This window comes from Oreochromis niloticus, linkage group LG11 (assembly GCF_001858045.2).
Source record: "Oreochromis niloticus isolate F11D_XX linkage group LG11, O_niloticus_UMD_NMBU, whole genome shotgun sequence".
Taxonomy (NCBI): domain Eukaryota; kingdom Metazoa; phylum Chordata; class Actinopteri; order Cichliformes; family Cichlidae; genus Oreochromis; species Oreochromis niloticus.
In genome coordinates, this window is record NC_031976.2 from 38,203,902 (window position 1) to 38,228,395 (window position 24,494).

The following is a 24,494-nucleotide window of genomic DNA, read 5'->3' on the forward strand; positions in this document are numbered from 1 at the left end:
ATGTTAAGTTAGACTCTTTTTCTCCAATTGATCTTTCTGAGTTAACTTCAATAATTAATTCCTCCAAACCATCAACGTGTCTTTTAGACCCCATTCCTACAAAAATGCTCAAAGAAGTCCTGCCATTAATTAATGCTTCAATCTTAAATATGATCAACCTATCTCTAATAATCGGCTATGTACCACAGGCCTTCAAGGTGGCTGTAGTTAAACCTTTACTTAAAAAGCATCTCTAGACCCAGCAGTCTTAGCTAATTATAGGCCAATCTCCAACCTTCCTTTCATATCAAACATCCTTGAAAGAGTAGTTGTCAAACAGCTAACAGATCATCTGCAGAGGAATGGCTTATTTGAAGAGTTTCAGTCAGGTTTCAGAGCTCATCACAGCACAGAAACAGCTTTAGTGAAGGTTACAAATGATCTTCTTATGGCCTCTGACAGTGGACTCATCTCTGTGCTTGTCCTGCTAGACCTCAGTTCAGCGTTCGATACTGTTGACCATAATATCCTATTAGAGCGATTAGAACATGCTGTAGGTATTACAGGTACTGCACTGCAGTGGTTTGTATCATATCTATCTAATAGACTCCAATTTGTACATGTAAATGGAGAGTCCTCTTCACAGACTAAGGTCAATTATGGTGTTCCACAGGGTTCAGTGCTAGGACCAATTCTGTTTACATTATACATGCTTCCCTTAGGCAGCATCATTAGAAGACATAGCATACATTTTCACTGCTATGCAGATGACACACAGCTCTATCTGTCCATGAAGCCAGGTAACACACACCAATTAGTTAAACTGCAGGAATGTCTTAAAGACATAAAGACCTGGATGGCCGCTAACTTTCTGCTTCTTAATTCAGATGGTAAATGGCCTGTATTTGTATAGCGCTTTTACTAGTCCCGCCTAAGGACCCCAAAGCGCTTTACATACCCAGTCATCCACCCATTCACACACTGGATTTATATAGCGCTTTTCAAGGCACCCAAAGCGCTTTACAACACCACTATTCATTCACGCTCACATTCACACACTGGTGGAGGCAAGCTACAGTTGTAGCCACAGCTGCCCTGGGGCAGACTGACAGAGGCGAGGCTGCCATATCGCGCCATCGGCCCCTCTGGCCAACACCAGTAGGCGGTAGGGTAAAGTGTCTTGCCCAAGGACACAACGACCGAGACTGTCCGAGCCGGGGCTCGAACCGGCAACCTTCCAATTGCAAGGCGGACTCCAAACTCTTGAGCCACAGAGTGACCGCCCCCAGCTGGGTCAGCTGATGGAGCGCTGCTGGGCCGAAGAGCCGACAGAGAGACCCGAGTTCAACCAGATCCGAGTGCTGCTGCGCAAACAGAACAAGTAAGACCTGAAACAGCGAGCAGAGCGGACAGCGGGCGGTTTCAGGGTGGTGCATCGGTGACATCCTGTGGCCACACAGGGAACAACACCCAAAACTGCATTTCTGTTTTTACAGAGTGAAACATCTCTGCCTGAAAGACCTGGATGGCCGCTGACTTTCTGCTTCTTAATTCAGATCAAACTGAGGTTATTGTACTCGGCCCTGAAAATCTTAGAAATATGGTATCTAAGCAGATTCTTACTCTGGATGGCATTACCTTGGCCTCCAGTAACACTGTGAGGAACCTTGGAGTCATTTTTGACCAGGACATGTCCTTCAACGCACATATTAAACAAATATGTAAGACTGCTTTCTTCCATTTGCGCAACATCTCTAAAATTAGAAATATCCTGTCTCAGAGTGAGGCTGAAAAACTAGTTCATGCATTTATTACTTCCAGGCTGGACTACTGTAATTCATTATTATCAGGATGTCCTAAAAACTCGCTGAAAAGCCTTCAGCTAATCCAAAATGCTGCAGCAAGAGTCCTGACAGGGACTAGAAAGAGAGCAGATTTCTCCTGTATTGGCTTCCCTTCATTGGCTTCCTGTTAAATCCAGAATTGAATTCAAAATCCTGCTCCTCACATACAAGGTCTTAAATAATCAGGCCCCATCTTATCTTAATGACCTTGTAGTACCATATCACCCTATTAGAGCACTTCGCTCTCACACTGCAGGCCTACTTGTTGTTCCTAGAGTATTTAAAAGTAGAATGGGAGGCAGAGCCTTCAGTTTTCAGGCCCCTCTTCTGTGGAACCAGCTTCCAGTTTGGATTCAGGAGACAGACACTATCTCTACTTTCTAGATTAGGCTTCAAACTTTCCTTTTTACTAAAGCATATAGTTAGGGCTGGACCAGGTGACCCTGAATCCTCCCTTAGTTATGCTGCAATAGACGTAGGCTGCCGGGGATTCCCATGATGCATTGAGTTTTTCCTTTCCAGTCACCTTTCTCACTCACTATGTGTTAATAGACCTCTCTGCATCGAATCATATCTGTTATTAATCTCTGTCTCTCTTCCACAGCATGTCTTTATCCTGTCTTCCTTCTCTCACCCCAACCGGTCGCAGCAGATGGCCCCGCCCCTCCCTGAGCCTGGTTCTGCCGGAGGTTTCTTCCTGTTAAAAGGGAGTTTTTCCTTCCCACTGTCGCCAAAGTGCTTGCTCATAGGGGGTCATATGATTGTTGGGTTTTTCTCTGTACCTATAAAGCGCCTTGAGGCGACTTTTGTTGTGATTTGGCGCTATATAAATAAAATTGAATTGAATTGAATTGAATTGAATATAAGTAAAAAAGTAAAATTTTATTTATATAAGATAAGATAAGATAAGATAAGACTTTATTGATCCCACGACGGGGAAATTTTTGCGTCACCTCAGCTCAGGTACAGATATCAGAAGGAAATACAAAAAAAATACAAATAAGTACAATCAATGAAAAAAGTAAGATAATACACTATATACAATGGTAGCACACACAGTATGTGATAATGGATATGGTTGGAAATATGGAAGACATAAACTATATCGCTTGATATAGCTATTGTACCACTACTATTCCTATTTATAGACATGTACACACACACATGTAAACACTAAATATACATATGTATACATATACATACATATATACCTGCTCATGTCCATACACATGGAAGGTCCATTATGCATGAAGTGGATAATATAGCACCTTTCAAGATAAAAATCACAAAGTGCTTTACAGAGGCAGAAAACAGACATTAAAATCCAAAACAAAACAAATATCTATTCTAACCAATCAACATTCAGTCCCAGACCAAGTCAGGCCAACAAACAACATTCAGTCCAACCAGCTCCAAAAACAGTCTCAAACTAAACTCCAGTGTAAAGTTGAAGCCAACTCTGAACCAGGTCCAAAGCTGCAGCCGTACACTCAGCCTGAGGAGGCGGCGCTCAAACATGGCTCTGCGTTTCTATGACGACTCTACAACAGAAAGAGAGTGGTGAAAGCTAAAGGTGGCCCTCTCAGGACGCACCGCACTAAGGTGAGTCGTGGTCTTGTTGGTAGGTTGGTCTGATCGGAAACCTCTGGGACAGTCATCCACATCATGGTAGACAGGTTTAAAGAAGAACTGGACTTTTAAAGTCTTGAACTTAAAAACGTTTCAACTTTCAGAAGCTGCCTTCTTTTTTTAGCCTCTTTAGACATTTGTGGCTCCAGCTGAAAGTAACATGAGCAGACACGTCTCTGGTTCAGCTCTAAAGTACTCGCCCTGAACTGGAGGAATGAAGCTTTTAACACTGAAACACTGCAGCTGAAGGATCTCTGTGTTCAATGAAAAAGGCGATCGCTTGAAGGAAATTATAAGCAGCTCAAGTCTGCATAATTATTCTGGAAGCAGGTACGAACACTGAGAGCAAAACAGGCTCCTTAAACCCACAGACAGCATCCTAAAGTCCTTCAGCATGTTTTTCCTGTTCCCAAGCTCTCAGACACTGCACACTCAGACGCACAACAACATTTTGTCTCTTCCAGTTCATTTGACAGAACTGAACCACCTGCCTGAGACAGTCACTGACTGTGGAGGTGAATGGGCACTCAGCGTTTCATACACAATAGGAATACAGCATTCACCAGTGAAAACTGGCACTGGAGAAAAGAAGCAGGCAGGATAACAGCAGCTTCGTAACGACTGAAACAGCAATCAAGGAAAATGTTCGTTCATTTAGGGCTTCGCTTCAGCAGCATCAGGTCATGTTCACATGTTGATTCATGGTTTGCTTCAGTTTTTGATCGACTGCAGAATATTTTGAAGGTTCTTTGCTATAAAAAGCCAGAACAGGAAAATCTGCTTCCTGTTTTATCCTCAGTTACTTTGACACAAAGACGTCTGCTGTGATGCTCACACCTCTGATGGAGTCTCACAGTGTCAGCTTTGTTTTATAGATATAAAGTATGGATATGTGCTGATAAATGATCAGAGTTATAATATTTCAGACTGAGTCTGAACCCACCCCTGCTCGACAGCTTAGAGTTGAAATAAGTTTGAGTACTTCATCGTCGTATGTGGCTAACGTTCCCTAACCCCGGGTACATCACTGGTAGTCTTCATGTGTCTGTGCTTCCTGAGACGCCGTCTTCAGCGCTGACTAGAGCGGGGAACATGGCTGTAATGTTGGACATGGACCTCTCTGTTCAGTGCTGACTTTTTCTATGATTTTGATGTGACTGAATGGCGTGAGTGCGAGACACTATTGTGCAGCCTAACTTCATAAATCTGGACCACCTGTCCTGAGGCTCGGCACTTCTGGAGTGCTCATCCAGCCTGGATTCTTGGCAGCTCCAGTTCAAGCGTTCCAATCCAGGATTTGCTGGCTGGAGTTCCTGGAAGCGGCCGAGCTAATCAACACACAACACAGAGCATCAGGGTGAACGCTGGTTTCTTTCACGTGTGAGGCTGTGAATACTTTCTGCTGGAACATGTGATCTCCAGCACACAAACCGACTTCTTCTTTCCAGCTTTTTGGGATCGTGCGGACAGCTGAGCGTGCGCTCCGGCCTCATTCTTTGCATCCCGATGAAACAGCGTCTCCATGACATCAAAGCAGATTAAAGCTGCACTTTCACAGCTGTTATCACTCCCGTCCATGGACATTCAGAGGTTTATCCAGTCTGACACCAACAGCCAGTGCACCAGCATTACTGTTTTCCAGATGAGCCTGTCTACCTCCGACCTCAGGAAGTCTTCTCTCTGATGCAGCTCCTCCTCTGTGGCCTGCTGTTACAGCAGCTCTGCTCATTCTGAGTTTCTTTCTTTCTCATCTTTTTTCTTCTCGTAATTTTTTATAACTAACATATTAGTAATTAGACTCTGCAACCATGTTCTACCGTTTTGTGCTAGTCCTGGTCGTTTTTCTCAGTTTTTTTCTACTTTTTTCACCCGTGTCTGGGGACCCAGAGCAGGGATCCTTTGTTTACAGTAAGGATCAGCTGTTAGCGCTGCGTCCTGCAGCGGTACTGCCGGCGGACAGACTCGACATTCCCAGCGAGCTGAGGAAGAAAAGACGGGGGTGTCGTGCTGGGAAGGAGCGCCGTCGCCCGAGAAGGAGACGTTATCGACCATCTCTTCCTCCTGTAATTATTGGAAACGTAAGATCTTTGCCCAACAAGATGGATGAGCTCACGTCGCTAACCTGGTCACAGAGGGAGTACCGGCAATGTAGCATCATGATGCTAACGGAGTCGTGGCTAACACCGCTAACTCCGGACACGAGCGTGACACTACCGGGATTCCAGCTGCTGCGAGCGGACAGGACGAGAGACAGCAGTAAGAGGAAAGGAGGGGGACTGGCAGTGTTTGTGAATGACAGATGGTGTAACCCCGGGCACATCACTGTGAAAGAACAACTCTGCAGCAGAGACATTGAGCTGTTAGCCGTTAGCATGCGTCCGTACTACCTGCCCCGGGAATTCTCGCATGTTATCGCGATAACAGCGTATGTCCCCCCCTCAGCCAACGCGGATGCAGCCTGTGACTCTCTCCACTCTGTGGTCAGCAGACTGCAAACACAATCTCCGAGAGCCCTTCTCATAATATCAGGGGACTTCAATCATGCCTCACTGGACTCCACACTGCCCACCTTCACCCAGTATGTGACCTGCCCAACCAGAGACAATAAAACACTGGACTTACTGTATGCCAATGCAGAAGAGGCATACAGTTCATCACCTCTCCCTCCCCTGGGCAGATCTGATCACAACCTGGTGCACCTCGTCCCTGTGTATGAGCCCTTAGTGCGCAGGGAGCCACCAGCCACCCACACAGTGCAGAGATGGTCTGAGGAGAGCGAGGAGGCTCTTAAGGATTGTTTTGAGTCGACTGTGTGGGAGGTGATCTGTGACGACCACGGAGAGGACATCGACAGCCTTACTACATGCATTACTGACTATATTAATTTCTGTGTGGATAACACCGTATCTACCAGGACTGTACGGTGTTTCTCCAACAACAAACCTTGGATTACCCCAGAAATTAAAGCTGTCCTCAAGCAGAAGAGGAGGGCCTTCAAATCCAGAGACAAAGAGGAGTTGAAAAGGGCACAGAGAGAGCTGAGGGGACTGATAAGGAATGGGAAGGACAGCTACAGGCAGAAGATGGTAACGCTGGTGAAGTCTGGAGAGGCCTCAGAACCATCTCAGGCCACAAACATCAGAACTCTCTGCCTGGGAGGGATGTGAGGTGGGCAAATGAACTGAATCATTTCTTCAACAGATTTGATTCAGCCATGAGGCAGTCTCCAACATCGGCTGCAGACTCACCCACCCCCACTGCTGCTGTTCCACCTCTGACACCTCAGACACTTCACACCTCCTCTATTCACCCTGCTCACCCCTCCCCACCCCCAACAACAGCATCCAATACACACTCAACACAAGGCTCCAGCCGGTCTCTCTCAACCACCCAGGTTAGGAGGGAACTGAGGAGGATTAAAGCCAGGAAGGCAGCGGGTCCAGATGGCATCAGCTCGAGGGTCGTCAGGTCCTGCGCTGACCAACGGTGTGGGGTGATGGAGCACCTCTTCAACCTGAGCCTGAGGCTGGGGAGAGTCCCACAGCTCTGGAAAACTTGTGTTGTACCAGTGCCAAAGATTTCACGCCCCAAGGACCTCAACAGCTACAGGCCGGTGGCTCTGACATCCCACCTGATGAAGACACTGGAGCGGTTGGTCCTGGCTCAGCTTCGGCACCTGGTGAGCTCATCACTGGACGCACTTCAGTTTGCCTACCAGCCTGGCATTGGAGCGGATGATGCTGTCATTCACCTCCTACATCATTCCCTCGCTCACCTGGAGACCGCTGGGAGCGCTGTGAGAATCATGTTCTTTGATTTCTCCAGTGCCTTCAACACTATTCTCCCCTCGGTCCTGAAGGACAAGCTGGAGAACTCGTTCTGGCTCCGTTCCTCTTCACCATCTACACTGCAGACTTCTCCCACAACTCCACCCAGTGCTTCCTGCAGAAGTTCTCTGATGACTCTGCAATAGTCGGCCTCATCACTGATGGGGACAACAAGGAGTACAGAGGACTGACTCAAGACTTTGTGGACTGGTGCCAGCTGAACTACCTCCAGATCAATGCCAGTAAAACCAAGGAGCTGGTGGTAGACTTCCACAGGCACAAACATCCTCCACTGCAACCACTGAACATCCAAGGTATGGACATTGAGGCTGTGGACAGCTACAGGTACCTTGGTGTTCATCTGAACAACAAACAGGACTGGACGCCCTCTACAGGAAAGGGCAGAGCAGGCTGTACCTGCTGCGGAGACTCAGGTCGTTTGGAGTGAAGGGCCCACTCCTGAAGACCTTCTATGACTCTGTGGTGGCCTCTGCCATCTTTTACGGTGTGGTCTGCTGGGGCGGCAACATCTCTGCCGGGGACAGGAAGAGACTGAACAGGCTGATCCGCAGGGCCAGCTCTGTTCTAGGATGCCCTCTGGACCCAGTGGAGGTGGTGAGTGACAGGAGAATGGTGGCTAAGCTGTCATCCCTGATGGACAACATCTCCCACCCCATGCATGAGACTGTGACAGCACTGAGCAGCTCCTTCAGTGGCAGGCTGCGGCACCCACGGTGTGGGATGGCCCTCTTCCTATTGAAAAAACAAAAGTTGTATTCAAGATGGCCGACTTCTAAATGGCCACCATGGTCACCACCCATCTTGAGGAGTTTGCCCCCTCACATATACTAATGTGCCACAAACAGGACTTTAATATCACCAACCATTCCCATTTTATTACGGTGTATCCATATAAATGGCCCACCCTGTACTGTATATAGTATTTTATTTTATTTTATTCTATTCTTTACAGTTGTGTACAGTATTCTTATTTCTATTCTATTCTTATTGTATTCTAATTTTGCTATATAACTTTTGCACTGTCCACTTCCTGCTGTGACAAAACAAATTTCCCACGTGTGGGACTAATAAAGGTTATCTTATCTTATCTTATCTTCATGTGCTGGTCTCAGTGTGGATGACTGAGAGAAACCAGATCATTGGGCATCCTAACAACATCTTCTGCAGCACGTCGTCTCATATTCAGAAGGGAGGTGTCAGTGACCGACGTGTTTTGGGGGCTGGTTTGTAAAATAAGAAAAGGAAGCCCGTTAGCAGCTGGATGGATGATTCTCCTCCTCAGCCTTTTGGAAACATCTGTGAATCTTGGTCTGCTGGGTGTCAGACAGGTTAATCTCACCTGTGAAGCTGAACTGGGTACCTGGACTGGACTCCCAGGGTAAGGTGGCAGTTCAGTACTCCAACCCAACCCAAGAGCTACAACCGCTGGGTTGTTCTAACCTTTTCACCCGTTCAGCTGATGCTGCTCAGCGTGGGTTAGCTCTGGGTCTGACTAAGTAAAGCAGGAACTTCATTCAGTCTCTGTTCTTACTGTGCGTGCAGAGAAGCACCGACACTTTCTAAGGTGTAGTGCAGCTGAGTGACAGTGTTAACTGAGTGCACAAAGCTCCGGGTTACCTGACTTTAACACAGCAGCTGCAAATAAAGTGGAAGATCGCTCGGGTGGGTTAATTAGACATTTCTCCAGCAGCAGCAGCGTGTTGGCCTCTGTTATGGATGTTTGTGCTCTGTGACCTCAGGGTCTCCTCTGATTATCAGAGCCTCAGTGTGCTGCCTCATCAAGTCAAGAGGCTTTACTGTCATTTCAACCATGTGCAGTGGGACCGTACACAGTTCCTCCGAGACCACGGTGCTACATATGACAATCAACACATAAAGTGCAAGTGTGCAAAAACCCCAGACAGAGCAGAAGCATACAGACACACAACAGTGCAACAGAAAAGTGCAACAATGACAGTGGGTTGTGCAAACAGACTGAGCGTTGTGCTCATCTGCAGGGACGACAGCAGGACGAGGCGGCATGTCCTTGATGTCACAAACGTTTCATCTCGGGGATCATCCAGAATTTTCCAGATCAGGTTTATAATGGATTGGATTTATATAGCGCTTTTCAAGGCACCCAAAGCGCTTTACAACACCACTATTCATTCACGCTCACATTCACACACTGGTGGAGGCAAGCTACAGTTGTAGCCACAGCTGCCCTGGGGCAGACTGACAGAGGCGAGGCTGCCATATCGCGCCATCGGCCCCTCTGGCCAACACCAGTAGGCGGTAGGGTAAAGTGTCTTGCCCAAGTACACAACGACCAGGACAGAAAGGGCGGGGATCGAACCGGCAACCTTCCGGTTACAGGTGCGCTTCCCAACCCCCCTGAGCCACGGTCGCCCAGGTTTAGAGACTTTTCCTGAATAAACTGTGTCAGTCCTGAAATCTGACTCCAGCTGTTTCCTCCTGAGAGCCGTCTCAGCGAGCTGCTGCATTAAATCTGCTGCAGACCTGCTGTAATATTCCCGATCGTTCAAACATGCTGCGATGCGTTCGTCCATTAGTTAATGGAGCGGAAACAGCAGAGAGGAAGCTGTAATCTGATCTTCTTCTCACTCCGATTCATGGTCTTCACAGCCGGCCTGCCTCCTTCCTCTCGTGTCCTATTTGTCATGGAGATTATCTCTGATGAGATCTTATTAGCCTCCCTCCCTTTCTTTCTGTCTCATTCACAGCTTTTCCGTCTCTTGTAACGCTCATTCTGCCTCATCACGGATCGTTCTGCAGAGCGCTGTGGTCTGTAACCTCCCGTTAAGCATGAATGTGCACAGGGTTAGATAATCTGCTGTGTGGAGGCAGAGAGAGAAGGAGCCGGCAGAGTCTCGCAGACAGGAAGCTGGAAGAAACAACAATCGCTGCAAATAAATCAAAGACTCTGAAGCCGCAGAGAAACCTGCATTATGGAGCGAGACAGCGTCTAGAGTGCAGGACGCTGAGAATCTGCAGACATGGACATGTTTTCACAGTGAAAGTTGAGACAATGTTTGAACATTAACATCTCAAAGACTTTTGTCAAGTTCAAATCTGAAAAGGTTCAGTTCACTAATAAAAACTTCACACTGTAAAAGACGAGCAGTCCCAAGAAACTGAACAATTTTTCACTAGCTGGGCCCACGTCCTCATTTTAGGTTTGACAGGTTTTAGTAGGTAAAGGTGAATGCTTTGACATGAATTGAGCTGCGGCTTGGGGAAGGCCTCAAAGGGGACTGGCGATGGCTCCTAGGCCTGGCAGATCCCCAAAGAAGGCATCCCCTGAAAACGGTAATAACTGTGCATTACGAGGGTCGACGACCTCAGTGAGAATAATTTGATTTTCAATCCAACTTATTTATATGGCACCGAACCATGCCTCGAGACCCTACAATGATGTCTAGAGGAAAAACCCAACAATCCTATGACCCCCTATGAGCAAGTGCTTTGGCGACGGTAGGAAGGAAAAACTCCCTTTTAACAGGAAGAAACCTCCGGCAGAACCAGGCTCAGGGAGGGGCGGGGCCATCTGCTGCGACCGGTTGGGGTGAGAGAAGGAGAACAGGACAGAGGCAAGCGTAGGGAGAGCGAACGCCGAGTGGCCTCGCCACCCAAAGAAAAGGAAAATAACTAGTGGCAGGCTAGCGAAGCTGAACAGCTCTCGATAAGATAGTCGAAGATTCCATGGAGTGGAGTGGATCATCTCGGACAATTAGGAAGGAATGGCAGGAGAAGAGGTCGAAGGAAATTGAGAACAACAGAAATCTTAATAGGTGAATGAGGGGAACCCTTAATCAGAAGCAACATGGCTCGATTTTGAACTGAAGTTCAAAATGAGAAGTATGCTGGATTTCGAGATTTGAGGTGAGGCTTGGAGGTTTGTAAGGCTTGCGTGAGCTTGTCTTTGAGTAAAAGATGGAGAGGGGGTGCTTAGCTGGTTAATTACTTCAGATAAGGTAGTGATAACTACTGTGCTTATTTCTGAAATGAACAGAAGTGACGGTGGCAGCTTGGGAAGGGTTGATGAATTGAAAGACTGATTAGAGGAAAGTCGTCTTTTATAATAATAATAACCCCCAAAATCGTCAGAGCAGAGGGCGAGTCCACTGAACTTCGTGGAAGATGATGAGCTGTTTAGACGTAGTCAGGACCGTGAGTCATCTTAGAGAGCGGTCTCGAATGATTGTGTCGAGGGTGGATGCTAGATAATGCTCGTGAAAGCACATGAGAAGTGAACGGATGCTATGAAGAATTATGCACACGGCGCAGTTTGGATGTCTTAACAGGAGCAATAGAGGAAAGAAACTGGCATCCCAGTGCCACGAAGGTTCGTCAGTGCTTTGTGTAGGCAGGAAAGATGGCAGAGAAACTGGCATCTCGGTGCCGGAACAGTTTGCTGCTACATCTTGTGGAAGACTGGACGAAACAGAGAAACTGGCATCCTGGTGAAAGTAATGTTTTGGGTTTTTTGTGAGTGATTGATGGCAGAAGCTGCCAATCCAGTAACGGAAGGGTAAGCTGTTTAGGGAACGGAACCTGGCATCTCAGTGCAAAGAACGTTTTCTGCATTTGCAAATAAGGAATAGAGACGGAGAACCTGGCGTTTTGGTGCTGAAAGGAACATCTGCTGCTTAGCATATGAGGGCTAGATGCGGAGAAGCTGGCGTCGCAGCGGTAGAAGGATTCACTGCTGCTTTTGCTGTAATAAATGCAAAGAAACTGGCAACTCTATGTTAGAAAGCTTGCTGCTGAGTATGCGAATGAGGGATAAAGAAGAACCAGGCAACTCGGTGCCAAAGCTTGCTACTGTATTTGCATAGGAGGGAGGAAGAGGGAGGAAGAGACCTAGCATCCTGGTGCCACGAAAGCATGTTGCTAAATTTTGCGAAGGATGGATGGAGGGAATGGAAACTGGCAAGGCGTTGGTAGAAGGATTGCGGCTGCTTTGTAAATAAGGGATAAAGGAAAACCTGGCAACCCAGTGCCTTTTTTTCCCCCATGCACAGAAACTGGCCGTTTTGCAAATGAGAAATGAGAACTTGGTATCGGGGCTAGAAGGATTCATGCTGCTTGTTGCCATGATGGATGCAGAGAAACTGGCAGTTCGGTAGTAGAGAAGCTAGATGCTGTATTTCAAATGGGGGATGAAGGAAAACCTGGCAACCCGGTGCCGTTTAATTTAAGTAATTAATTAATTAATTTTGTCTATGCAGAGAACTGCCAACCTAATGGTAGAAAAGCTGCTGCGGCTTTTGCGAATGAGGGATAAAGGAACCTGGCAACTTGGTGCCTAGGTTTGCTGCAGAATTTTGCGAAGGAGGGATGAGTGGCTGAGAGGCTGGCAACCCGGTGCCGACGTTTGCTGCGGAGTTTAGCAGAGGAGGGATGAGTAGCCGAGAACCTGGCAACTCTGCGCCGATGTTTTCTGCTGAGTTTTTTTTTTTTGTCTGTGTGTCTTCTTTCCTGAGAAACTGGCAGTTCGGTGGTAGAGAACAGAGCTGAGCTTCCCCCTGGTACCTGGTGCTGGCGGGTGGGTGGAGCTACGGAGTACGCTGTAGCTTTTGCTGTTGGAGCTGCGATTTGTTTGGAAGTGTGGGTTCAGCACTGACGGCTAACTCGCCCGGCCTGTGATCCGTTTCTGAGCAACATGAGAGGAGCTGTGAGTTCTGCTGGCGGGCGACCTCGCTGGTTTTCGCTGAAGTGGCAGGCGGCCGGAGTTACTTCGTGACTGGATTTAGCGGAGATAAACCAACTGGATGCATGGACGTAGCAGACCCTATGTCGGGTGGCGAGAAAACTGCTAGGAGGTCGTCAGCATTTGGCTTTGGAAGCGCCACCGTGATGTTCGGTGTGTTTCTGGGATTGCCGGAGGAAAAGCGATGGAATGCAGAGCTTGAGTAGTTGTTCGTCTGATGCGCTGATGGACGAGAGGGCAATTGTAGCGAAGGGTGAGTAAAATTACGTTACCCCTGAGAGATGAGCTGTGTTTAAAGGTATTCGCTGAGAATGGACCCTGTTTGCACGTAAACGAGAATGATCAGTTTGCAGAACTGGGGGAACCTATACAGATGACAGCCGGAAGGAGCGTGTTTGGAGGCGTGGTCCTGCTCCTGAAATTCCGATACATAATCTCCAAAACATTAAAATTCAAATTGGATCATCTCCTGATTGTTTGTTTTTGTGGCACAGTTTGTCAGATTTTGCTCTTCTACCATGAAATTTGAATAAAAAAATAATTTTCTTCATTTATGTGACTCAGAATGTAAAAAAGTTTTCTACATACTCATTTGGTGATGCTGTGAAATGTAACCACGTATCACAGAAACTGTCACTTGTGTTTCAATATGGAGTCCGGAGAACAGCTGGATTCGTTGTCAAAAATCGCTGAATTGGATCTTTTTTAGATTTCGAGACATTCACATTCAAGCACTGCGTCAGATTTCAATGTGTGGAAAAAATGTTTGAAAGTGTGCTGAGGGACCATTTTTCAAAAAGACCTTGAAACGTATTTGATATGTTATTCTTTAAGCTAACATTTCACAGCACTCATCATATAAGTTCAAACTCTGTACTAGAGCTGGGCAATATGACCCAAAATTCATATCTCGATATTTTTTAGCTGGATGGCGATATAAGATATATATCTCGATATTTTTTTAAGCCATAAAGTAAGAACAAAAAGAGAGTTCTTAGTCAAAGCTGTGTCCCAGATGTCACACAGGCACTTTTATTAACATACAGCATAGATGTACATGGAAAAAACTACTCAAAAATAAATTATGAGCATTTATTAAATAATGATGCTCTATAAATAAAATAAAACTATGTTGTTTTGTGCATAACAAAGAGCTCACAATTGTGCAGTCAAAATGTAAACTAACAGACGCTGAGCATAATAACAAAGACAGATTTCACAGCTGCTCTGTTCCCAACTTCTACTGCGTGACTGACAGCCTGGAGTTTGAAATCCTCTTCGTAACCATGTCTCTGAACAGGAGCCATTTATGGTCCTTATACACACACAGTACGGTAATATTACGTTGAAGCACAGTACGTATCACTCCGCGAGGCTCCTCGGTAGCCGTAATGCTCCGACAATCCATCAAGCGGTGCAGCTCCGTAGCTTAGCAAAGTCGAACTAAAACATTTATTGACAGATTGCTGAGCGCTGTGTATCACATAAAATCGGTTCGCGGTCATCAAGCACAACCAGAATTCATACAAAAGGCGCGCAGTCAACTTTTGAGAAAATGAAAGGATTTCAGGCCGTGCATGGCGTTAGCGTGGCTAGCTCGTTAGCGTGGTCGAGTAACGTTGCGTAAAGACAAAAGTGGACAAAAGAGAGGCAAACTTGCGGCTCCGCAACTATAATTATAACGTAACATAGACTATATCGATATAAAGGATATTGTCACATCTTATGTCTCGTATAAAAATATATCGATATTTTTTAAAAACTCGATATGTCGCCCAGCTCTACTCTGTACCATAAACTTTTAGTGGAAATCAGAGTCGGTGGAGCAGACGGTGTGGGCTGACTGGAGATGGACTGGTGATAGAAGAAGGAGGACAGCAAGAAACCAGTTCATCTAATGAATATGGCAAATTACTGTAAGGAATCTATTAGCTTTTTCTACTTTAATCATTAAATTATGAAATAACTGACAGGTGGGATTGGGTACAGCTACCCTGGTTGGACAGATGTTTAGATGGATGTATGGATGGATATACTCCCTTAGTTATGCTGCAATAGGTGTAGGCTGCTGGGGGATTCCCATGATGCACTGGATGTTTCTTCTTCACTCACTATGTGTTAATATCCTCTCTGCATTGAATCATTCTTGTTATTAATCTCTGGGGGTGTCCAAATTCATGGGCCGCATCCTCCCGAGGACACATTTGTAGACCGATTACGTCACAGCGACGCGCCGAAGGCTGTCCAAATTTGTAGACTCCTCCGAATGCAGCCGACAAATGCGTCCTCCTTTTCCCCAAATTTGAAGGATGGGTCAGGTGTGTCCTTCGTGGCCCACCATATCCCAGAATTCATAGCGCGGCCCAGCCAAACTCCAGTTTCCAACAATGGCGGCAGCTACTAATTTTAAAAATTACTCTTATTAATCTTTCTGGGTCACAAAATAAACGTTTAACATATTTTCAGGCGAGAATGCAGCTGTGTAAATTTCAAATATCTGCTTGGTTTATCAAGACATCACATATTTGCAAAAGTGCTTCGACGTTTTGGGAGACGTCTGTTATCCACCAGCTCGATAGCTAGCCGGGAGCTCGAGGGTCACTGAAGCCGCCGAGAACGGCACAACTCCCGGCTTCATCGTTTTCAGATCACCGCGGACTTTCAATACTCAGGTTAAACGTAATATATAAGTCACTTAGACAACCTAAAAATGTTATTGTTTGGCTTTTTTCAGTGTTTTATTTGTTCGTGAGTAAATCGGTTTGGCTGAGATTAAAGTTATTAGATTAGATAAAATAAAATAAAACTTTATTAATCCCCCGGGTGGTTTTCACACAGCTGAATAAATGTCAAACAGAAAACTGATTAAACAGAAGTGTGAGATGGTCGAGAATTTACGCCAGTGTCCTGTTATATTTTAGATAGCAAGGAGCAGACGGCCGAGTTTATTAAACTCCACCGAGACAGCGGTGACGCTAATCAGAAGGCTAGACCGTCCAATTTCACAGCCGTTTACTTCCAGCCTACCCGACCTTCTGAGGACCCGGCCGATGTAGACCGCGAAGGCCGGGTCCTCAGGAGGATGCAGCCCATGAATTTGGACACGATTTCTGTCTCTCTTCCACAGCATGTCTTTATCCTGTCTTCCTTTTCTCACCCCAACCGGTCGCAGCAGATGGCTCCGCCCCTCCCTGAGCCTGGTTCTGCCGGAGGTTTCTTCCTGTTAAAAGGGAGTTTTTCCTTCCCACTGTCGCCAAAGTGCTTGCTCATAGGGGGTTATATGATTGTTGGGTTTTTCTATGTATGTATTATTGTAGGATCTAGCTTATGTTTGGAAGGATGGATGGATGATTGGATGGATGTGTCACGGACCCGCCCTCCTGTGAGTGCATCATGTTTTGGTGCTGAGCTCGGTCTTCATGCAGTCTGGTGGTCTAACAGCTGGATGTGGGGTCTGTTTCTGACATACTGCAGGTTCACATCTGTTTTTGGACCTGGATGCTGAAAGCTGTTGCTTGGTAACCACATCACCTCATCTCAGAGAAATCAGAGATTAGGAAGACTGGCAAATCTCATTAGGACACTGCACTCCTCAAGCAGGTAAACAGGTTCATCACACAGGAGGCATGAAACCTCACCATCAGCTGCCCGCAGTAGACGACACATAGACGAGGGTCCGGCGTGGTGGCCCTGCAGGTGTCTGCATAAACACTTCATTTCAAATAAAGAGTGCGTGCAGACGTGACAGCTGTCCTGGAGACAAAGGGGAAGGTTCAGCTCGGGGAAGGAGGAGACCAGCCTCCTCCGAGCAGGAGTCACACTTCACGCTCCACAGTTTAAAACGTGATAATGTCTGCCAGAGAGCATTCAACGATCCAAAATCTGCTTTTTCCAGTCAGGACAAGATCGCAGCATTTACAAATCAAATCTCCATCCTTTCAGTCGGGTGGGTTTTAGCTGACAGTCTGGGCTGGACCATTTCCTCGGCTCTCTTCAGTAGACTCTCTGATTGGCTGTTGTAATAAATTGAGGGCGTGAACAGTTTGAAATGTTTCTGCAGGTCTGTCACATGACCAACACTTTGTGGTCAACACCGTAAATCACCTTTGACACTTTTACGAGAACACCATTAAGGCATGAGTGCATAAACGGAGGCTCATTGGCTGAAGCAGTCTTGTCTGCGTAAGCGCAGACACGGTGACGCTAACGAGGCCTCGCCATGATGGATGTGGACAGGACGGAGCAGAGGGGAGGCAGGCGGGTGGAGGACAGGCTGAAAGCAGGACTCTGGTTTCACATGATTAGATTTCCAAGATATTTTTAGGAGATGTCCAGGGCTGGCTGACAGCGAGGAGGTCAGAGCATTTCAGTAACAGGAGAAAAATCAGAGAGAGGAGCACTCACAAAGCCTCTTGAATATCAGCGACTCGCCCGGAGCAGCGCTGGCTTCTGATCCTGCTGTTTGCACACGTCGCCTTTACCTGCACCGCAACACCTGGCGGAGCAGCACAGCCCGCGTCCGCTCGGGTCTCACCTGTCGGACGAGTGTTTCAAACTGCAACCACCCGGCTGCTGTTTGGCACGCTGTTAGACATGTCACAAAAGTCAAAGGTCACGCTCCTCCATCTCAGCAGGGACGCTGACGTTCGTCGAAACATCTTGATGTGGACAGAAGACTGCAAGCCGTTCACGTCTCCGTCATCACATGACTCGCAGTCGTATATGAAACTCTCAGCTTCAGTCACGACAGTGTCTCTGACATCAGGGCCCTGAAGCTTTTCACGCCTTCCATCTGTTTTAATACTGAACACCTGACCCACAGAGACCCCTCAGACCTCTGACGGTCACTGGGATGCTGTGATAGTTTTTCCAGAACGTCCCACAGAAGCTGGGCCGATGAGCTCTGCGGAGTCAGCATGCTCGTTGCCGTGTTCCTGCAGGATCGTGGTGCACCGCAGATGGGGTGAGGGAGGACGTCACCCACACTCTCACACTTCCTCTGCCAGCACATTGTCCCTGCCGGCCCTTCTGCAGGTAAGTAATGCACCTGGGCTCCTCCTTCCATCAGCTCAGAGCTTCCTGTGGCGGTCCGGCTCACACGCTGGTCTCCAGCTCTATGGTTGCAGCAGGATGAGACCAGGCTCTGCCGGGATACCCCCACCACTCTTCGCCACAGCGACGGCGACGTGCCAGGCGATTCTTTCACAGGTCAACACGATGAGAGCACGATGAGAAAAACACACCCCCACTGCAGCGGCCGGCAGCTCAAACATGTCTGCACAACCATGTCACCGCCACCTCCAGCATGAAAACAAAGCAGTGTGTGTGAGGCGTTTAGGGAACACCTGTAAAATGCAAACCTGGCAGTTAGTTAGAAGCGTTTGTGTTGATCAGCGGACCCTGAAACCATGGCGACTCTGTAGGAATGAGACTGAGCGTGTCCTTTCACTCACCACTTTCTTTCACTGATGACCCCTGATGACCTTTGACCTCAGGCCCTTCAAAATAAAATACCAGTCCCGACCAGCACAGCAAACGGCATGCGGGTAAATGGGTCCGACCTGTCAGAGGGCGTCTGTTCGAGCCTCGCCGTGTTTGCGTGACCCTCTGTTATCCATGCGGTTTGTCTGTTTTTGAGGTCTGTGCAGTTTTTAGTCATTCATCACGGCTGAATTCGCCTCTGACACGTCACACTCACAGCGCTGGAATCAGCACTTTCTCTGAAGCACCTACGGCGCCGCTGCAGAGGAACAGGAAACAGGCAATACCCCGGGTCTCATCACGGGGAGGGGCCAGCAGACATGGCAGTGATGTCCCTGAACCTCGGCCACCTTTCAGTGTGCAACGTTTGGACGACCAGCGGCGGTTTCAAGGTTTTATTTGAAACCACAGAAAATGTCAGAATGTGTCTGACGGAGACGTCGTCGGCGTCCACGACAAGAAGTCACTTGGATGAGTGACGAAACGTTTCTCTCACTGAAAACGTCCAGATGAACAGATTCAACTTTTGGAGACCTGTGAAGAACACGCTGTGTCTTCACTGCAGGTGATTAAAGCGTGAAATGAACGCGTTGTCACTGGGATCTGAGGCGTTTCCCTGTAGAGCGCTCCGTCCCTCAGCAGCTCACACTAAACACCCAAAAATGTCTGAGATCACATTCTGACTTAAATTCGCGCCGAGTCTCCACGTCTCCACATCGGCCCAGAGATCAAACCCTGAGCTCAGCAGCAGATTGGACGCCGGCGTGGTGAGATGTGAGCACACATCGTTCTGAAACACACGTACAGCAATGCAACACAGTAACACGTCAACACAACAACACGGCAGCGCTGCATGTCGGTACGCAGACAGTTACAGAAGCTTAAATATCTTTGATACCAGCTGCAGAAACAGCAATGCTGCTTCACCCATCCCTCTTTAACCACCAAACCATCATCATTTAAATCCCTCCAACCAAGCTTTACTCACCCAACCCCACCCGTCACTCACAGAACCCCACGACTCCCCACAGACACACACAACCTGCAGAACAGCTCTGCTGCAGAGTCACACCAAAGCACACAGGCTCCGTCACAAAGGTGGAAACAGCAAGCGTCAGCTTTAAAGGAGACGAACGGCGAGCACTGACCGGGGAAGGTTCGGTTCCACATCCTCGGGGTCACGTCCTTCCCGTTTGGACGCTCGTTAGACGCCAACATGGACTCGTTCAAAGCGTGAGCGTAGAGCATCAGGCCGTCATAAAAGCCTCCAGCAATGATGTTCATCTGCAAGAAACACACCGGGTCAGTCGTTCAGACACACACACACACACACACTCACTCACTCACTCTCTCACTCTCTCTCTCACTCTCTCTCACACACACACACACACACACACACACACACGTGTCCTCTACCCACACCTGTGACTTCTCGGCCGTTTCCTTGGTTACTACCGCTACAGTCTCGTGGCATCTGTTTTTCTGAAGTTCTCTTGAAGTCTGTGTGCAGCAGCTACGAGCCAATCAGAGATGGCCAAACAACAACAACGCAGCACAGGTGGGGCTTGCTCTCCTCCTGCACACCTGCTGACTCACATTTTAATGCAGAACAAAACCCAAACCTGAGGCAGAGGTTTGGGTTTTGTTCCACAGTATTTTGGTAAAAGAAGGCAGAAACCCTGAAACTCGACGGGTGGATCTCCTCCCCAGCCGCTCGGACCAATCCGATCCCTCTGCAGCTGCACGCCGACCCGGGAACAAACGCTCCAGGTGGTGCAGGATTTAATTTGTGATGTTTCCCTGCAAAACTTTAAACTGTGGGTCTGTCTCCGCTCAGCTCCTCCTCGCTGCCTCGCCTCTAATCACAGATTTACATAATAATTTGATCTTCAGAGCTCAGAGTGTGAGCACCATGATGTTTAATGACATCACTTCCTCCAGTATCTATCACATCTCGCTGCTCTTTGTGCAGCAGCAGTGGCGCCTGACATGTTCCTATTAATCTGTTTGAATATCTAATCAGCCAGCGCTCCCGCTGGGAGTGAGTGCTTCAGGAAACGATGAAGAAATAGAATGAATGATGTTTTAGAAGCAGCGGCTTCACGTTTCGGCCTCAGGACGAGTGCGTTGTTCGCTCATGGGCAGAAAAACGGCCCTGAAGAGGCTGTGAACGTGGCGTGGTCACTGTGCATCTGCAGTGACCTGAACTCCAATCACCACTCATTGCTCTGCAGAAGAGCACACTGTGGCAGTAAGAGCAGGACGCTGAGGCTGCGACCACACAGACTCACAGACCTGGACAGCTTCAGTGCTTCTGATTGGATCTAGTCTCTCCAGAATATTTTCATCTCGTGGTTATTCATCAATGAAAGTGTCGAGATGATTGATCTTATCTCTGTCCTCTGCATTACTTTTTACTTTGTCATCATCTCGTTTTAATCAGAAAATTATTGATGTGTGAAATAAAACCTGCTGTCATCACACGTCAGAGACCCACAGAGCAGCTTTATTCTCAGCAGCCGCCACATCTGCAGCAGCTGTGTGGAGAAACAAGCTCCACCCCCCTGCTGGCAAAGTGTACCTTGTAAAGTGTCCAGTTTGAACACACACACACACACTGACCAGTGAGTCCTCTATGGTGTAGTTGAACATGTCCTTGGCGTCTGCCTTGAGGTTCTGGACAAACTCCTGGTACTCGGGGTTCTGAGGCTCTCGGTACGTCAGGATCTTCACACTCTGGAAACCACAAACAGATTTATTATGGTTATTATGAGTCTTTTAACGGCGTCTTACTGCCCAGAGACGAATGAGGACAGGATACAGCAACACGAGGTGCATCACAGATCCATAATTAATCTTTTACATGTTTTTATAAAAAAAAAATCACATAAAGTATTTACGTCCAGTCAAACTCGGAGTGAGTATGAGCTTCCCCTCACATGAAACAGGAAGTAAACACGCTGTGAGGAAGACACCTGACATCAGCGCTTCAGCTACACAAATCCATACACTGTACATAAAAGATGGATGACGGCACCGTACAAGAGAAATCTGCTCTCTCTTTCTAGTCCCTGTCAGGACTCTTGCTGCAGCATTTTGGATCAGCTGAAGGCTTTTCAGGGAGTTTTTAGGACATCCTGATAATAAAGAATTACAGTAGTCCAGCCTGGAAGTAATAAATGCATGAACTAGTTTTTCAGCATCACTCTGAGACAGGATATTTCTAATTTCATCAAGCTCGTCCAGGTGGAAGGGGCTCTGTGGACTTCCTGTTCCATAGGGGGCGCTGTTGAGCTCGTCCAGGTGGAAGGGGCTCTGTGGACTTCCTGTTCCATAGGGGGCGCTGTCGAGTTCAGCAGAAATGGTTCCACCTTTAGATGTTTCACAGGTTTTCTATTGTAGTAAAATCCTTTCTGTTAGAGACGTCACAGCACCGCGAGACGCTTTACAGCGTCCTCCATTTTGGTTTGGGGCGTGAAGCGAGCAGCCTTCTGACAGCATCACCTTCACCCCGCTGCACCTCCTGCACACCTGAAGCTCCTGCTGGGCTTTAACTGTGGAAACAGGCACCTGTCCTAAAACCTTTACCGACCAATCAGCACGCATTAGCAGCATGCTAGTTTTTATGGTCAAAATTAGCTTCACTGAGAGGAACTGACGGAGGAAGAGTGCTGTTATCCAGGCTGGATTCATGGATGCTAAAATCCGATGTTTTTGGAAGTCTCTGCTTAGCTCCGCTCTCTCTGATCTCACAGCACCCCCTAGGTGAACTGCAGCCAACTTTTCAGTAGGATTAACAGGAAATGAACAGAATGACGGTTCACCAGGATCCTGCCGCTGACGTGGAGCTGAAACATCGTGAAATGTTTTTTCCATGACTCCTCCCCAATGAACCGTCCCGTCTCAGCCGGGAGTCGTACCATTGCTCAGAAGGACAAACACAGTCACAGACTCGCACTCAGACACAGTGTAAATCACACAAACACACAGTAACACACAGCCTCCTCCCTGCGCACAGAGATTCCTTCAGTTTCTCTGAGTTTGCTGATGACATCATGCTGTGTCGATGATGTTCACAGTGAGGAACGTGATTCTGAAACAGGCTGGAGAACCTCTGAGATGATCATGTGACTAGGGATGGGTATCGTTTAGGTTTTATCCGATACCGGTGCCAAACCGGTACTTTTGAAACGGTGCCGGTGCTTAAACGGTGCTCAAACCGGTGCTTAAAGAATGGAGAACACAAACTTTGTCCAAAAACCTCTCATGTTCAGCTGTTTTTTTGTAAAAAGATAACAATGTTAGCCTTTTCTGCAGCTATAGGGCATATATGGTATCACTCTTGGCTGGAAGCAGTGCTTAAACAATGGAAAAAACACAAACTTTGTCCAAAAACCTCTCATGTTTAACTGTTTTCCACTTTTTCTTTGGTCATTTTAGCCTTTTTGGCCAGGGTGAAGGGAGCATCTGCCATCAAACAAGAAGACAGCCGCATGTAACTACGACGGTGTTTGCTAGTTCACCTTACATGCATTAATGTAATAATTTGGTTAGCGTACTCAATGTAAATTACACACGAACAACATGAAGCTACTCAAGCAGAGAAGAACGGCTGCTGCTGCCATCATCATCCTCATCATTTCTGCTACACTGACAGGGCTAGGGGCCAGGACTCTACTCTTTGGGTTCTTGGGGGATGTTACTAACTCCGGGTCCGATAACAGGCACCACACCCGCAGTAGATGTGCTCGGTGTGAGGTCTCGCAGCAAGCTATCAAACACGGTGCATTTCTCGGCTTTAAAAAAAAACGCTATGCGTCGCCAGGTGTTTCATCAGATTTGAGGTGTTACCTCCTTTGACAGTATCACAGTATCAGCTTAAAGCACTTGTTGCAGGCTGCTGAGTTTGCATCTTTTGCTGTGAAGCACAGCCAGACTTTTGACCGCTTTGCCTTGGGCATTTTTAATCTGTAGCTCTGCTCTAAAAGAACGTACGTACCTGGCCCCGCCTACTATCCTCGGAAACGTAAAATGATTGGCTAGAATTGGCTCAGGAAAAAAAAAGCACCGAAATAAAGCACCGAAATGTGCGCTGCTTTCCGGATACCGGTACCCATCCCTACATGTGACCAACCTGCTGCCAGCTCACCTTTAAATCTTCCTCCAGCTGTTTCTCTTTAGCTCGCTGACTTTTGCAGATCTTCTGTGTTTAAATGTTTGACATGTTCTCTGTCATGAGTAAATGTTCGCTGATGGAAATTATGTTTCTCTTCACTCGTTCACTCGTGCTGGCGTTTGAGGCAGCAGGTGGGAGCTGCTCCGACACACGTGCGAGATCACGCTGAAAACTTTGGGCTGAATTCAGTTGAAGCTCATATTTATGACATGAAGTCAAGCAGAGATTTGGGTTAATCACTGTAACCTTTCCTTGTGATTACAGCGCCCAATCTGCTTGCATGATTACTCCATAACGAGGGCGAGCCGTGAGGACGCATGGCTCTCCAGGTGCAGCTGCAAGTCATCAGCAGTCGTCAGATTAATGAGCGTTTCTTCCTCTCACACCACTGAAAGATGTTTAAAATTGCAGCTACACGCGACACATGAGGAGGGATTTAAATGGCTCCTCGCTTTCCTGCGAGGAGCTGCGAGAACAAACACGGCGAGGTCCACGTGCAGCACACTGGAGCGCTACAGTCTGACACACGGAGGCCAGAGCTGCAGAGTAAATCCATCCAATCATTTCACTGCTTTACAAACTCCACCCACCTGACTCTGCAGACAGGAGGAGGAGTTTCGGGTCACCTGAGACTGACCTATGACCTATGATGTACACTAGCAGTCAAAAGTTTGGATACAGCTTCTCATTTAATGGTTTTTCTTTATTTTCATTATTATTTATATTGTAGATTCTCACTTAAGGCAGCAAAACTATGAATGAACACTCAGATGGAATTATGTAGTGAACAATAAAGTGTGAAATAACTCAAAACATGTTTGATA

The 24,494-nt window shown here is 47.4% G+C and overlaps 1 protein-coding gene and 1 long non-coding RNA gene across 2 annotated transcripts in view; one reads left to right on the forward strand and one right to left on the reverse strand.

Annotated features, from left to right (window-relative positions):
* The window catches only part of LOC100692491 (atrial natriuretic peptide receptor 1), a 79,901-nt gene that overhangs the window by 27,207 nt on the left and 28,200 nt on the right, over positions 1–24,494 (reverse strand). Inside the window, 2 exon segments of the mRNA XM_019364814.2 lie at positions 19,643–19,778; positions 21,117–21,230. Of these exon segments, the coding sequence (XP_019220359.1) occupies positions 19,643–19,778; positions 21,117–21,230 (250 nt within the window).
* Positions 9,641–24,409, forward strand: LOC112848176 (uncharacterized). The gene is made up of 3 exons (XR_003222142.1): positions 9,641–13,266; positions 16,488–16,613; positions 23,935–24,409. It is a non-coding gene; the product is annotated as an uncharacterized LOC112848176 (long non-coding RNA).